The 13875-nt window shown below is 49.3% G+C and overlaps 1 protein-coding gene across 1 annotated transcript; it reads right to left on the bottom strand.

Annotated features, from left to right (window-relative positions):
• Nucleotides 1-1006: 1006 nt before the first annotated feature.
• On the bottom strand, nucleotides 1007-4536 carry FAM25A (family with sequence similarity 25 member A). The gene is made up of 3 exons (XM_053583820.1): nucleotides 4404-4536; nucleotides 3073-3135; nucleotides 1007-1198 (listed from the first exon to the last, which is right to left on the bottom strand). The coding sequence occupies exons 1-3, from the start codon at nucleotides 4477-4479 to the stop codon at nucleotides 1065-1067; spliced, it is 273 nt and encodes a 90-aa protein (XP_053439795.1). The 5' UTR covers nucleotides 4480-4536; the 3' UTR covers nucleotides 1007-1064.
• Between the last annotated feature and the right edge of the window lie 9339 nt (nucleotides 4537-13875).

Below are 13875 nucleotides of genomic sequence, written 5' to 3' on the forward strand. Positions count from 1 at the left end.
CTAGCTGGACAGTGGTGAATGTTCCAAAGCCAAGACACTGGCTATTCCTATGCTATTCAGAAACTTATAGGGCCGGGTGCGGTGGCTCACGCCTGTAATCCCAGTACTCTGCGAGGCTGAGTCAGGTGGATTGCCTGAGCTAACAGGTTAAAGACCAGCCTAAACCAGAGCAAGACCCTGTCAGTAGCCAGGCATTGTGGTGGGTGTCTGTTGTCCTAGCTACTTAGGAGGCTGAGGCAAGAGAATCCCTTAAGCCCAAGAGTTGGAGGTTGCTGTGAGCTGTGATGGCACTGCACTCTACCGAGGGCAACATAATGAGACTCTGTCTCAAAAAAAAATTTTTTTTAATTTAAAAAAAAAAAAAAAAAAGGAAATGTAGGCTTGGCACCTGTAGTTCACACGGCTCAGGCTCCAGCCACATACATCAGAGCTGGCAGGTTCGAATCCAGCCCAGGCCTGCCAAACCACAATGACAACTATAAACAAAAAATAGCTGGGCATTGTGGTGGTCACCTGTAATCCGAGCTACTTGGGAGACTGAGACAAGAGAATCACTTAAGCCCAGGATTTGGAGGTTGCTGTGAGCTGTGATGCCACAGCACTCTACCCAGGGCAACAGCTTGAGGCTCTGTCTCAAAAATAAATAAATAAATAAATAGTTAGTGTAGACACTAACAGTCTATAAGAGGTCCTTATTGACATAACTCTTAGAATGTGAGAAAGGAACATCTGACACGTCACGGGAACCTATCCAACCCACCAGTGGGTGCCTTGAACTGGCCTCCACCCCACAGAGGAGGAACTGGGGACATGACAGCATTTCCATTAAGAAATACTTGGCCTAGGGCGGCGCCTGTGGCTCAGCGGGTACGGGCGCCGGTCCCATATACCGGAGGTGGTGGGTTCAAACCCAGCCCCGGCCAAATTAAAAAAAAAAAAAAAAAAAAGAAGAAATACTTGGCCTAGTGTTTCCATCCAAAGAGAAATAAATCCAGAACTCAATGTACACATTTCATGTTTTTTTATTGGGATTTGGGAAGAGTGGGTGGTAGTGACCGGTGTGCTCACTGTCCCAGCTTGCCCAGGCCCTCTGCTGCATGGGTGACCGCATTGGTGACTGTGTTGGTCACTGTCTCAGTGACATCCTTCACCACTTTGTCCCCTGACTCCTGGGCCTTCTTTAAGGCATCAGCAATGGCTGTAAGGAAGAAAGAGGAAGAATGTCCAGGTGAACCACTCACTGGGCTAGTGTCCCCTTCAAGGGCCTGTGGACATGGCAGTTACTGAATTGGTCCCTGGAGCAGCCGATGGCAGCAGGGCTTCTAGAGGAATGAATTCAGATCTGATCTACCTCCACCTCCCAAGATGCATTGCATCAATTGAGCAAGACTGAACATACTGAAATCCTCACCCCTGGCTGGGCTCCCGTAACTCAGTGTTTAGGGTACCAGCCACATGCTCTAGGGTCGACAGGTTCTAACCCAGCCCAGGCCTGCTAAACAAAAAAAAAGAAAGAAAGAAATCCTCACCCCTGATGTGATGGTATTAAGAGGTTGGGATTAGTGGCCTTACAAAAGAGACCACAGAAAGCTAGTTCCTTCCACCAATGAGAGGACACAGTTGAAAGTGCCATCTACGAGCCAGGAAGGAGCCCTCATCAGACACCAAATCTGCTGGTGCCTAGATCTTGGATTTCCCAGCCTCTAGAAGTATGAGAAATGTTTCTGTTATTTGTAAGCCACCTAGTTTATGGTATTTTATTGAACAGTCTGAGCTAAGAAAATTGCCATCTAACAATTTTTTTCTTTTTTTTTAAGACAGAATCTCACTATGTCACCCTTGGTTGAGTGCCGTGGCGTCATAGCTCACAAGCAACTTCCAACTCTTGGGCTTAATCAATTCTCTTGCCTCAGCCTCCCAAGTAGCTGAGACTGCAGGCGCCCACATCGCCCAGTTATCCATCTAACAATTTAATAAATTCATGTATTTAAATGTAAGTACTTAGCTGGGTGTGGTGGCTCACCTATAATTTACCACTTTGGAAGGCTAAGATGGATGAATTGCTTGAGTTTCGCAGTTCAAGACCAGCCTAAGCAAGAGTGGTCTCGAACCACTCTAGTAAAACAGAAAAAGTAGCCAGACATAGTGGCTCCCACCCCCCACCCATAACTCTAGCACTCTGGAAGGCCAAGGTGGATGGACTGGCTGAGCTCAAGTGTTTGAGACCAGTCTGAGCAAGAGTAAGACCTTCTCTCTAATAAAAATAGAAAAAACTAGCCGGGTGTTGTGGAGGATGCCTATAGTCCCAGGTATTCCAGAGGCTGAGGCAAGCGAATCATTTGAGCCCAAGAGTTTGAGGTTGCTGTGAGCTATAATGCCATGGCCCTCTACCTAGAGCAACAAAGTGAGACTCTGTCCAAAAATAAATAAATAAATAAATAATAAAAACATTTAAGTCCTTGATCCATCTGTAATCTATTTTGTTGAAAAGGAATGAAGCATACATGTGCTTTATACATAGTTCTAGTCACAGGACAGAAAAATGTATATAAACACAGGCGTGGCACCCGTAGCGTAGTGATTACGGTGCCAGCCACATACACTGAGGCTGGCGGATTCGAACCCGGCCCGGGCCTGCTAAAACAATAATGACAACCTCAACAAAAAATAGCCAGGCATTGTGGCAGGCGCTTGTAGTCCCAGCTACTTGGGAGGCTGAGGCAAGAGAATGGCTTAAGCCCGAGAGTTCAAGGTTGCTGTACAGAGGGCAACAAAGTGAGACTCTGCCTCAAAAATAAAAAGATTTATATAAACACAGTTTTACATGTTCAACACTTTGTGCCAGTACACTGTCACATCATGTTTTGTGAACTTGTCTTCTTAAAATTCCACAGAAAGGACTATCTAAATGAGCCTTAATGCATAGTGTAATCTGTGACCTCAGATAAGCATAATAAATAGATAATTGCATATCTCCTGGAAGGATGTGGCATCAGGGGCAGGGTTTGATCTAGTTAGTCAAAGAAGGGGTTGGCCCCAGCACCTCGCCTCCCTGCCTCCCTCCCGCCTCACCTTTCTCTCCAACCTCCTTGGCGTGCTCTACCACCTCCTTCACCACTTCCTCCACCGCATGAACTGAAAAGAGACAAGTCCAAGGTGAGAGCGCATGCAGGTCCACTCCTCACGGTGGGCCAAGACACCTACGGATATCCAGGGTGGGGCTCTGTGCCAGAATAAGCTGGTTCCCAAGAAAAACACTGAGCTGGCTTCTTTCAGAGATGCTGGGAGACGAGCTGGCCCTCCCGCCCTGTGGGACAGTGGAGCCAGGTCACACCCCTCTCAGGATGTACTGCCTTAGGTTAAATCCTGAAGTCTCCTCCAGCAAAACCAAGTCCCATAAGGCAGTTCCTCCAATAAGAGGGAATTCTGTGCCCTCTCCACAGTTGTTTCATTTGAATGGCAGCATGCTAGAATGAAAAGATTTTGGAGTCAGAAGTATTGGTTTTGGCCGGGTGCCATGGCTCACGCCTGTAATCCCAGTACTCTGGAAGATCAAGGCAGCTGGATTTCCTGAGCTCAGAAATTTGAGTCCAGCCTGAGCAAAAGAGAGACCCCATCTCTACTAAAAATAGAAAAACTCACTGGACATCGTGGTAGGCACCTGAGGTCCCAGAGAGAGGGTGGCTTGAGTCCAAGAGTTTGGGGTTGCTGCGAATTATGATGCCACAGCACTTTACCAAGGGCAAAAGAGTGAGACTCTGTATAAAAAATTCTCACTCCACCCTCAATGCTTGGTTTCCTCATCTGTAAAATGGAAAGAATATAAAGGGGTGGTCACCTTGGCTATAGAGTTACAAACGAAATAAGGACATGTCTGCAGCTGTTTTGAAAAAAGGCCAGCAAACTCCAGCACGAACTTTTCCACTGGAATATCTGACAAAAGAATGGGCCTTGACCTCTGCATACTAAATGGGTTTCCAGGAACTTGGAAGAAATTGAAAATGTCCTTTTTGACTTTGAACAGAATCAGACTTAGTGGCTTCTTGATGAACAAATATTTGAAACTTTAAAGTTGTGGTTAAAAAAGAAATCCATCTTCCTTTTTCTGACAGGCTGCCATGATTAAGAAGAGCTCCCTGGTTTCCAGAAGGAAGGGCCCAAGCTGCCAGCTGCTCACTCAACACCCAGCCTGCCCCCTGTCCCCAGGAGCCTCCTGTGGGCAGGCCCCGGGGCTGGCCTCCCTCCTGGCCCTCACCCACACCCCAGGGGCGGGCTGCACTGGGGTCACAGCACTTCACCCTAAATGGCCTTCCCCAGTCGTTGCCCTCCAGGCCAGCACAACCAAGGACTTCTGCCTGCTGCAATCAGCACGCCCAGATGGAAAGGAGCCCCTGAGTCCTTACCAGCTCCTTCAGTGGCCTTCTCAGTGCGGTGGGCCAGGCCCTCGGCAGCAAGTTTCCCCAGGCCTCCCAGCATCATGCAGCAACAGGTGATAGCCAAATAGGATGCTGGGGACTGGCCCAACGTGCTTTTATAGGTGCCTCCCCCAGCTGGCTGGGTTCTGGGGCACCAAGCCTTGGCCACAGCCCAGTAGGACAGGTGAGTCAGCACAGGCGGCGGCCGCAGGAAGAGGCTGAGGGGAGCCGCCCCAGGACTGGGACGGCCACTTTGCCACTCTGTCAGCATGAGATCCTTATACCCTGTGTGCTAAGTGAGAAGTCTAGCGATAGAGTCTAGGTGAGGGTCCTCAAGAAGGGGAGAAGGCGGCCAGGCGTGGTGACTCACGCCTGTAATCCTAGCACTCTGGGAGGCCGAGGCAGGTAGATTGCTTGAGTTCAGAAGTTCAAGACCAGCCTGAACAAGAGGGAGACCCATCCCTAAAAATAGCCAGTATTGTGGCCGGCACCTGTAGTCCCAGCTACTTGGGAGGCTGAGACAAGAGAATCACTTGAGCCCAAGAGTTTGAAGTGGCTGTGAGCTGTGATGCCATAGCACTCTACTGAGGGCGACAAAGTGAGACTCTATCTCAAAAAACAAAGAGAGAGAGAGAGAGAAGAGAAAAAGAAGAGGACACCAGTCCAGGGATTAAGGATAGACTTTATTTTAAAGAAGCAGAGTGGAGTCCGACCAGGTGTCAGCTCCACACACACAGTTTCAAGGGACTTTTTGTTTGTAGAGACAGAGTTTCACTATGTCACCCTCGGTAGAGTGCCGTGGTGTCACACAGCTCACAGCAACCTCCAGCTCTTGGGCTAGGGCGATTCTCTTGCCTCAGACTCCCAAGTAGCTGGGACTACAGGCGCCTGCCACAACGCCTGGCTATTTTTTTGTTGCAGTTTGGCCGGGCTGGGTTTAAACCTGCCACCCTTGGTGTATGGGGCCGGCACCCTACTCACTGAGCCGAAGGCAAAGCCCAGTTTCAAAGGACTTTTATTAGTGTAATTAGAATGCAGGAGGGGGTCATGAGAGGTGAGAGAAGTCAGCTTTTCCTGCAGAGTGAATGATGCTGTGTCTGAGACTGATTTTAGAATTACTGCCTTCCACAAAAGGTGTTAATCTTGCACCAAGGCCTTACCTCTAGTGCCAGCCAGGACCAGGGTAGGAGATCCTGATGTTTCCCAGGAACACTAGTCTTGAGGCATTCCAGGATGGTGGGAAGGGGGTTGCTATGGTCATACCATTTGGTCTCTGATCTGCTTTCTATCGCTAGCTGTCCTCCCAGGATAGTTATACTCTCATTAGGGTCGTGAGGATTGACAGGGGTGTGGGGAGGGGTTGCTGTGATCATGCAGTCTGGTTTATGGCCTGCTTTCTTTCACTATCTGTCTCCCAAATGGCTGTACTCTTGTCAGGATCCTGAGGATTTCTTCCCCACGCTAAGGAACCCTGAGAAGGACGGGGTCAGACAGAGAACAGGGCTAAGTCTGGACAAGAGAGGCCAGCTGTGTGGGCGGCGCCTGTGGCTCAGTCAGTAAGGCGCCGGCCCCATATACCGAGGGTGGCAGGTTCAACCCAGGCCCCAGCCAAACTGCAACAAAACCGGGCAATTGGCATGCACCTGTAATCCCAGCTACTCGGGAGGTTGAGGCAAGAGAATCGCTTAAGCCCAGGAGTTGGAGGTTGCTGTGAGCTGTGTGATGCCACGGCACTCTACCCAGGGCGATAAAGTGAGACTCTGTCTCCACCAAAAAAAAAAAAAAAAAAAAAGGGCGGCGCCTGTGGCTCAGTGAGTAGGGCGCCGGCCCCATATGCCGAGGGTGGCGGATTCAAACCCATTCCTGGCCAAACTGCAACAACAACAAAAAAAAAAATAGCCGGGCGTTGTGGCGGGTGCCTGTAGTCCCAGCTGCTCGGGAGGCTGAGGCAAGAGAATCGCGTAAGCCCAAGAGTTAGAGGTTGCTGTGAGCCGTGTGACGCCACGGCACTCTACCCAAGGGCGGTACAGTGAGACTCTGTCTCTACAAAAAAAAAAAAAGAGAGAGAGGCCAGCTATGAACATACCCCTTCCTCCAGGCAGAAGGCCTGAGAGCTCTGGGGGATGACAGCACTTGGGGACAGTGGCCCTGCCAGCCCCTTGGGGTTCAACTCCCCAGCCTGGGCACAAAGGTACACCTGGTGATGAGGACTGGGACTTGCAGCCTGCTGTGCTGGTCCCAGTGTGGCCTAGTCAGGGAGTTGGGCCTCTGTGGGGTTGGGCACCTGGGCAGCCCCTCAGGTCAGGAACACAAATGGAGTGGGGGCCATGGCCCCCCAATTCCCAAGGACCCTGGCTCTGCAAAGCAGCTTTGCAGCCTTATTGGACCAGTGGGGTGCTCAGAGTGGTGCCTTGCCGAGGGAAGAGGAGGACACAGCAATGACAGAAGTGTAGTCACCCAGGTTTGCCGGTCAGCTGATTCCCATTCACCCAAGCACCTGAGGAGCCTAGTACTGGGGCGGGCAGCAAAGGAGAGAACCCCATCCCCTCTGCAGTTTGGGGCCTGGCCTCTCAGGGAGGCTGTGTGAGGTCAGTAGTGCTCCCCTACCCCCAGAGGTCCTGGAGGAGCAGACAGAGGACCCTACCCCCACTCAGGGAGGTGCTTCTGGCCCTGGCTAGAATCTTCCAAAAAGCAGTTCCACAGGCTCCTGGCACATCATATCCGGAGGGAACCAGGCTGCTCCCTGCTTACTCAGGATGGACACAGATGCCTCAAGCCACCTCCCACATACTCCTTCCCTTAGTCACTACTCCAACCTGAACCTCAGTTTGCTCTTCTATAAAATGGGGGCAACCACCCATGTCTTCCAGGCTATGTCACTTCCATGCTTTGTTGGGTCAAAGGATGCAAGCTCTTAATAAGCACCTGTTTCCTTGCCCTCATTACTGAGGTACTAAGGAGGTGTCCCTTGGCAGTGAGCCCCAACCAACCAGTCAGGGTGGGCCAGGAAGCGGCTGGGGCATGAGACTGCCTTGGAGCCAAAGGGCTGGGGGATGTGACCCCTGCTGGCCAGCTGGGAAAAGGTTCAGGCCTGGGGCAGGAATCTGGGTTGTCTCCCTAGTGCAGGCTCCCTCTTTCCTAGAGCTGCCCTCCTGGGTGTGGCAGGGCTTCACAGCCCCAGGAGCTGAGCCCCTCTCACATTCCTGCATGGTGCTGGGGAGACTCCAGGGTTATGGGTAGCTCCTTGGGATAGGCAGTGGGTAGAGCAGCACCTCTGGGTCACAAGGCCACAGTGTTATCTCAGTGAATTGGGGTATCAACAATTTGGAGAGGCGCGCTAAGAAAAAGAATACTATAATTGACTCTCATACATTTTACAAATACAGAGGATGCCAAAAAATGTAAAACATTTTAAGTAAGGAAAAAAACCGTACCAAAATCGTGATACTGGTTGGGCACAGTGGCTCGCACCTATAATCCTAGCACTCTGGGAAGCCAAGGCAGGTGGATTGCCTGAGCTCATGGGTTCAAAACTAGCCTGAGCAAGAGCGAGACCCTGTCTCTAAAAATAGCTGGGCATTGTGGCGCGTGCCTATAGTCCCAGCTACTTGGGAAGCTGAGACAAGAGAATTGCTTGAGCCCAAGAGTTGAGGTTGCTGTGAGCTATGAGCCATGGCATTCTACTGAGGGTGACAAGAGAAACTCTGTCTCAAAAAAAAAAAAAAAAAAAAAATCATGATACTTGGGCTGGGCACAGTGGCTCATGCCTATAATCCTAGCACTCTGAGAAGCTAAGACGGGTGGATTACTTGAGCTTAGGCATTCCAGACAAGCCTGAGCAAAAGTGAGACCCTTTCTCTACTAAAAATAGAAAAACTAGCTGGGTGTTTGTTGTGGTGGGTGCCTGTAGTCCCAGCTAGTAGGGAGGCTGAATCAAAGGATTGCTTGAACCCAAGAGTTTAAAGTTTCTGTGAGCTATGATGATACCATGGCACTCCACCCAGGGCAACAGAGTGAGCACCTTACAAAAGGTGCTCAAATGTGACTTGTATCCATCTTTTGTTATCCGTATATACTGAGTATTACAATTTTCTTTTTTTTTTTTTTTTTTTTTGCAGTTTTTGGCCTGGGCTGGGTTTGAACCCGCCACCTCAGGTATATGGGGCTGGCACCCTACTCCTTTGAGCCACAGGAGCCGCCTGAGTATTACAATTTTAATAGTTTTTTCCTTTCTTAAGATGTGTATACAGGCTCGGCACCTGTGGCTCAAGCAGCTAAGGCGCCAGCCACATACACCTAAGCTGGTGGGTTCGAATCCAGCCCGTATCCACCAAACAACAATGATGGCTGCAACCAAAAAATAGCCGGGCATGGTGGTGGGTGCCTGTAGTCCCAGCTACTTGGGAGGCAGAGGCAGGAGAATCACTTGAGCCCAGGACTTGGAGGTTGGTGTGAGCTGTAAGGCCACGGCACTCTACCCAGGGTGACAGCTTGAGGCTCTGTCTCAAAAAAAAAAAAAAAAAAGATGTGTATACATTTTTCTGGCACCACCCTCTGTATATAGGCATGATCCTATGGACTCAGAAAGGGCCATGAAATTGGGGAGTTCTGGAGTGCAAGCAGGTCCAGAAAACCCTGTCATCTTATTACTTTCAGATTCCAGAGTATTCCATCCAGGGCATCAGGCCAGCACCGCAGTGGGTGAGGGAACACAGCTGGTGGAGCTGGTGGGAATTGGGCTAAGGGCCCTCTGGACCTGTTAAAGCCCCTTTTCTGTTTCGTCTTAGGCTGTGTGTCCCCCAAAACCGACAGGGATTCTCTCTGCACCTGTTTCCCTAACAGACGTCACCCATCAGTTCTGGCATGGCTTCCAGACCCCACCCTGGAGTAATCTTCATAGTCCCCCTCTCCCAGGTGCTCACCAGCCCCAGACAGACCCTTGTCAGGGCTTTGCCCCTCAGCAAGAATCTGGCCCTGGTGTCTGATACAGAGCCTGGCCCTCCACATCCTCTGGGAACAGCCATCCTTTTACCCTTTTTGGGCTACTGTTGCCCCCTCCACACTGTCCCCTGCCCTGAGTCTGTCCCCTTTTTTAACACACTGCCTTGCAGTGAGCATCATGGTTTCAATGACCACAAATCACACCCCTTCATCTCCTAGGCAGGGCTGGGTCCTGACACAGATCCTGAATGCCTGATGGGGACAAGGTGAGAGGCCAAGCCACCCAGAACCAGACTGGGTCCCAGGCCCCAGCATGTTGGCCTAAGTCCAGTCCTACTCAGCCTTCCTACTCAAACTGACCAGATCCCCATCCTCCCAGCCCAGCCCATGTACCCCAGCAGGTCGACCTCTGAGGGCTGGACGATTCTGTGCGGATCTTTTTTTTTATTTTACATATACATGTGTTTATTAGGTTTCCATTTTTTTGCCTTCACAAAATTAAAAAGGCTTAAAATTTAATAACAATAACAATGTTTAAGATAAGGACTAGAAACAAAACCCCCGTAAAGAACGAACGAACATAAATACATTCAGAAAAGGAATCAGATAATTGCTACATCAAAATATTAAGCAATAATAATAATAATAAAGCAAAGAAAGTAACATTCACATTGTCCAATAAGAGTATGTCTATTATAGAACGCTTTGACTCTGAGGTTCAGGATGGAGTCATCAGTTAACTTCTTATTTTTTTTAAGTCTCAAAAAATAGACAACTAATATATATATATATAATTTTTTTTTTTTTTGTAGAGACAGAGTCTCACTTTATGGCCCTTGGTAGAGTGCCGTGGCATCACACAGCTCACAGCAACCTCCAACTTCCTGGGCTTAAGCGATTCTCTTGCCTCAGCCTCCCGAGTAGTTTTTTTTTTTTTTGGCCAGGGCTGGGTTTGAACCCTCCACCTCCGGCACATGGGGCTGGGGCTGGCGTCCACCCCTTTGAGCCACTGGTGCCACCCGACAACTAATATTTATAAATAAAAGTAAAAGATAGGGCGGCGCCTGTGGCTCAGTCGGTAAGGCGCCGGCCCCATATACCGAGGGTGGCGGGTTCAAACCCGGCCCCGGCCAAACTGCAACCAAAAAATAGCCGGGCGTTGTGGCGGGCGCCTGTAGTCCCAGCTGCTCTGGAGGCTGAGGCAGGAGAATCGCTTAAGCCCAGGAGTTGGAGGTTGCTGTGAGCTGTGTGAGGCCACGGCACTCTACCGAGGGCCATAAAGTGAGACTCTGTCTCTACAAAAAAAAAAAAAAAAAAAGTAAAAGATAATTTCTAAAAACAGATCATGCCAAATCTTATAGACAATAGAAAAAGAAGAAATACATCAAAATCATTCTACTTGATCTGAGTACACCTGATATTAAAATTGGAGAAAATATATTATTATAAAGGGGAAATTACAAACATATGTCACTTATAAATGAGGATGCAATATCCTAAACAACATATTAACAAGTTGAATTAAAAATTAATGTGTAAGTAATGTACTTTGGTCAAAATTAAATCCAATTTATGTGAGAATTAGTCACTATTTTCTATTCTTTTCTTGTTTTCTTTTTTCTTCTTTTCCTATGTGTTCAATTTTGATATGAAGACAATTAATGACAATTAATGACATGGTGGGGCATGGCGGAAGGGGAGATCAGACAGAGAAGGAGGGAAGGGGTGAAGGAAAGGAAAAGCGGTGGACAATTTTCTAGCCAAAGAACCTGGGATAACCCAATTCCCTTGTAACCACAGATGGATTCTGGTCTGAGGGCTGTGCCCAGGTAAGTCCAGTAGGGACCAACTTAATCAGCCTTGATGAGGCTGAAGATGACTCAGGAAGACAGCCCTGGGGATACGCCCTCTACCATCTCATCTTGGAGAGGCTCACCCCACACTGGGCCCCAAGAGAGCCTCCCCTGGGCAAAGGTACCCAAGGTCAGCATATTCTAAGTCAGAGGGTCAAGTCCACCCTCTCCTCAGGCAGGGAGAATCTGGCTTTAAGGGGACCAGACTAATTCTGCAAGTGGAGTTCACCACAACTGATTTTGGCAAAGGACCAGCTGGATGAATCACCAAGTCAAGGAGAGCTCTTTTTTTTTTTTTTTTTTGTGGTTTTTGGCCAGGGCTGGGCCTGAACCCACCACCTCCGGCATATGAGACCTGGGACCGGCGCCCTACTCCTTGAGCCACAGGCGCCGCTCTCTTTTTTTTTTTTAATTGAGACAGAGTCTCACTCTGTCACCCTGGGTAGAGTGCCATCGTGTTATAGTTCACGGCAAACTTAAACTTTTGGGCTCAAGCGATCCTCTTGCCTCAGTTTTGCTATTTTTATTTATTTATTTTGAGACAGAGTCTCACTATTCACCCTCAGTAGAGTGCAGTTGCATCGCAGCTCACAGCACTTGGGCTTAAGCGATTCTCTTGCCTCAGCCTCCCAAGTAGCTGGGACTACAGGCACCCACCACAATGCCTGGCTATTTTTGTTTTGTTTTGTTTTGCTTTGTTTTTAAGACAGAGTCACTATGTCACCCTCGGTAGAGTGCTGTGACATCACAGCTCACAGCAACCTCCAACTCCTGGGCTTAAGCGATTCTCTTGCCTCAGCCTCCCGAGTAGCTGCAACTACAGGTGCACGCCACAATGCCCAGTTATTATTTTTTGGTTGCAGTTGTTGTTTAGCAAGCCCAGGTCGGGCTCCAACCCACCAGTCTTGGTACATGTGGCTGGTGCCCTATTCACTGAGCTATAGCACCATCTTTTCGTTATGGTTGTCATTGTTGTTTTAGCTGGCCCAGGCTCAGCCTCAGTGTATGTGGCTGGCACCCTAGCTACTGAGCTACGGGCACTGCCAGTTTTACAATTTTCAGTAGAGACGGGGTCTTGCTTTTTGCTCAGCCTAGTCTCAAACTTGTGAGCTCAATCAATCCACCCGCCTCAGCCTCCCAGAGTGCTAGGATTACAGGCGTGAGCCACTGTGCCTGGCTAGAGGGCTCATTTTGAAATAGCAATTTGCCAATTTAGCAATTTTTTTTAGCACTCGTTAAAAAAAAAATGGTTTATTTATTTATTTTTATTTTTTTGTAGAGACAGAGTCTCATTTTATGGCCCTCGGTAGAGTGCCATGGCATCACACAGCTCACAGCAACCTCCAACTCCTGGGCTTAAGCGATCCTCTTGCCTCAGCCTCCCGAGTAGCTGGGACTACAGGCGCCCGCCACAACGCCCAGCTATCTTTTGGTTGCAGTTCAGCCGGGGCTGGGCTTGAACCCGCCACTCTCAGTATATGGTGCCAGCGCCTTACCGACTGAGCCACAGGTGCCGCCCCAAAAAATGGTTTATTTTTTGACAGTTAAATAGTTAGGGCCATTTTATGTCTGAAGCACGACGATTTGTGTTTAAACTGTAGATGTTACATGTTTGAGTTTTGTGAAAGTCCATCTGGCCTGTGCTTTCTCCTACTGCTACTTCATAGGTTTGAGGCCACAGTGCATTCTACATCCACAGATCCTGCCCACACTGACCACACTCCAGAGGAAGACTTACCCAGCAGTGTGCAGAGTACCAGTTTGGGTCCTGGTGGAAATCAGACGACATATTCAAATGGGTATCTGAGCCAGGCTCAGTGGCTTTTGCCTGTAGTCCTAGCACTCTGGGAGACTGAGGCAGGTGGATTTCTTGAGCTCAGGAGTTTGAGACCAGCCTAAGCAAGAGTGAGACCCCATCTCGACTAAAAATAGCAAACCTAGCAGGGTGTTGTGGTGGCGCCTGAGTCCCAGCTACTTGGGAGGCAGAGGCAAGAGAATTGCTCAAGCCCAAGAGTTTGAGGTTGCTGTGAGCTGTGACACCACAGCACACTACCCAGGGTGACAGAGTGAGATTGTCTCAAAAAAAAAAAAATTCAAATGGGTATTTGAGGAAAGGGACTGTTCACAGAAGTGTGGTCAGAGTTAAGGACACCAGTGAGACATGGTGAAGCTCCAGGGACCAGCAATAGTGGCAGTTGTTATCTCCCTGGGTGTGGAGGGGCAGGAGAGATATCCAGAGACCCTGACAGAGCTGTGGCTGTAGGGGGATCATTAGACACGAGCTGTAGCCATCAGCAGAGGAACACGGCCACTGCCAGACCATACCCAGCAAGGCAGGAGCTGGGGAGTAACCATCTCTCCTCTCCCTCTCCAATCTACAACCAATATGCCCCATTGCCTAAATTTAACCAGGGCCAGAGGGTGAAGCCCAGAGATATAGTCCAAGAGGGTGAAGGCAGGGAAGAGCGAGGTGGTGAGTCAGTGTGGAGAGTCGCACAGAGAACCCCAGTTCCCCCTGCCAGACTTCTGGGTCTGGTGGCAACATGACAGCAGCTTAATTCCAAATTGTCCCATTTCTCCTTTTTTTTCTTTTTTTGAGACACAGTCTCAAGCTGTCATTCTGAGTAGCGTGCCATGATGTCACAGCTCACAGCAACCTCGAAATC

Source organism: Nycticebus coucang, chromosome 3 (assembly GCF_027406575.1).
Source record: "Nycticebus coucang isolate mNycCou1 chromosome 3, mNycCou1.pri, whole genome shotgun sequence".
Taxonomy (NCBI): Eukaryota; Metazoa; Chordata; class Mammalia; order Primates; family Lorisidae; genus Nycticebus; species Nycticebus coucang.

What these genes read in the sequence shown, in the direction of transcription:
- FAM25A (XM_053583820.1), bottom strand. Translation starts at nt 4,479, where the DNA reads ATGATGCTGGGAGGCCTGGGGAAACTTGCTGCCGAGGGCCTGGCCCAC. An exon ending in GAAGGCCACTGAAGGAGCTG is followed by an intron (nt 3,136 to 4,403) that starts GTAAGGACTCAG and finishes GTCTCTTTTCAG; the next exon opens with TTCATGCGGTGGAGGAAGTG. An exon ending in CAAGGAGGTTGGAGAGAAAG is followed by an intron (nt 1,199 to 3,072) that starts GTGAGGCGGGAG and finishes TCTTCCTTACAG; the next exon opens with CCATTGCTGATGCCTTAAAG.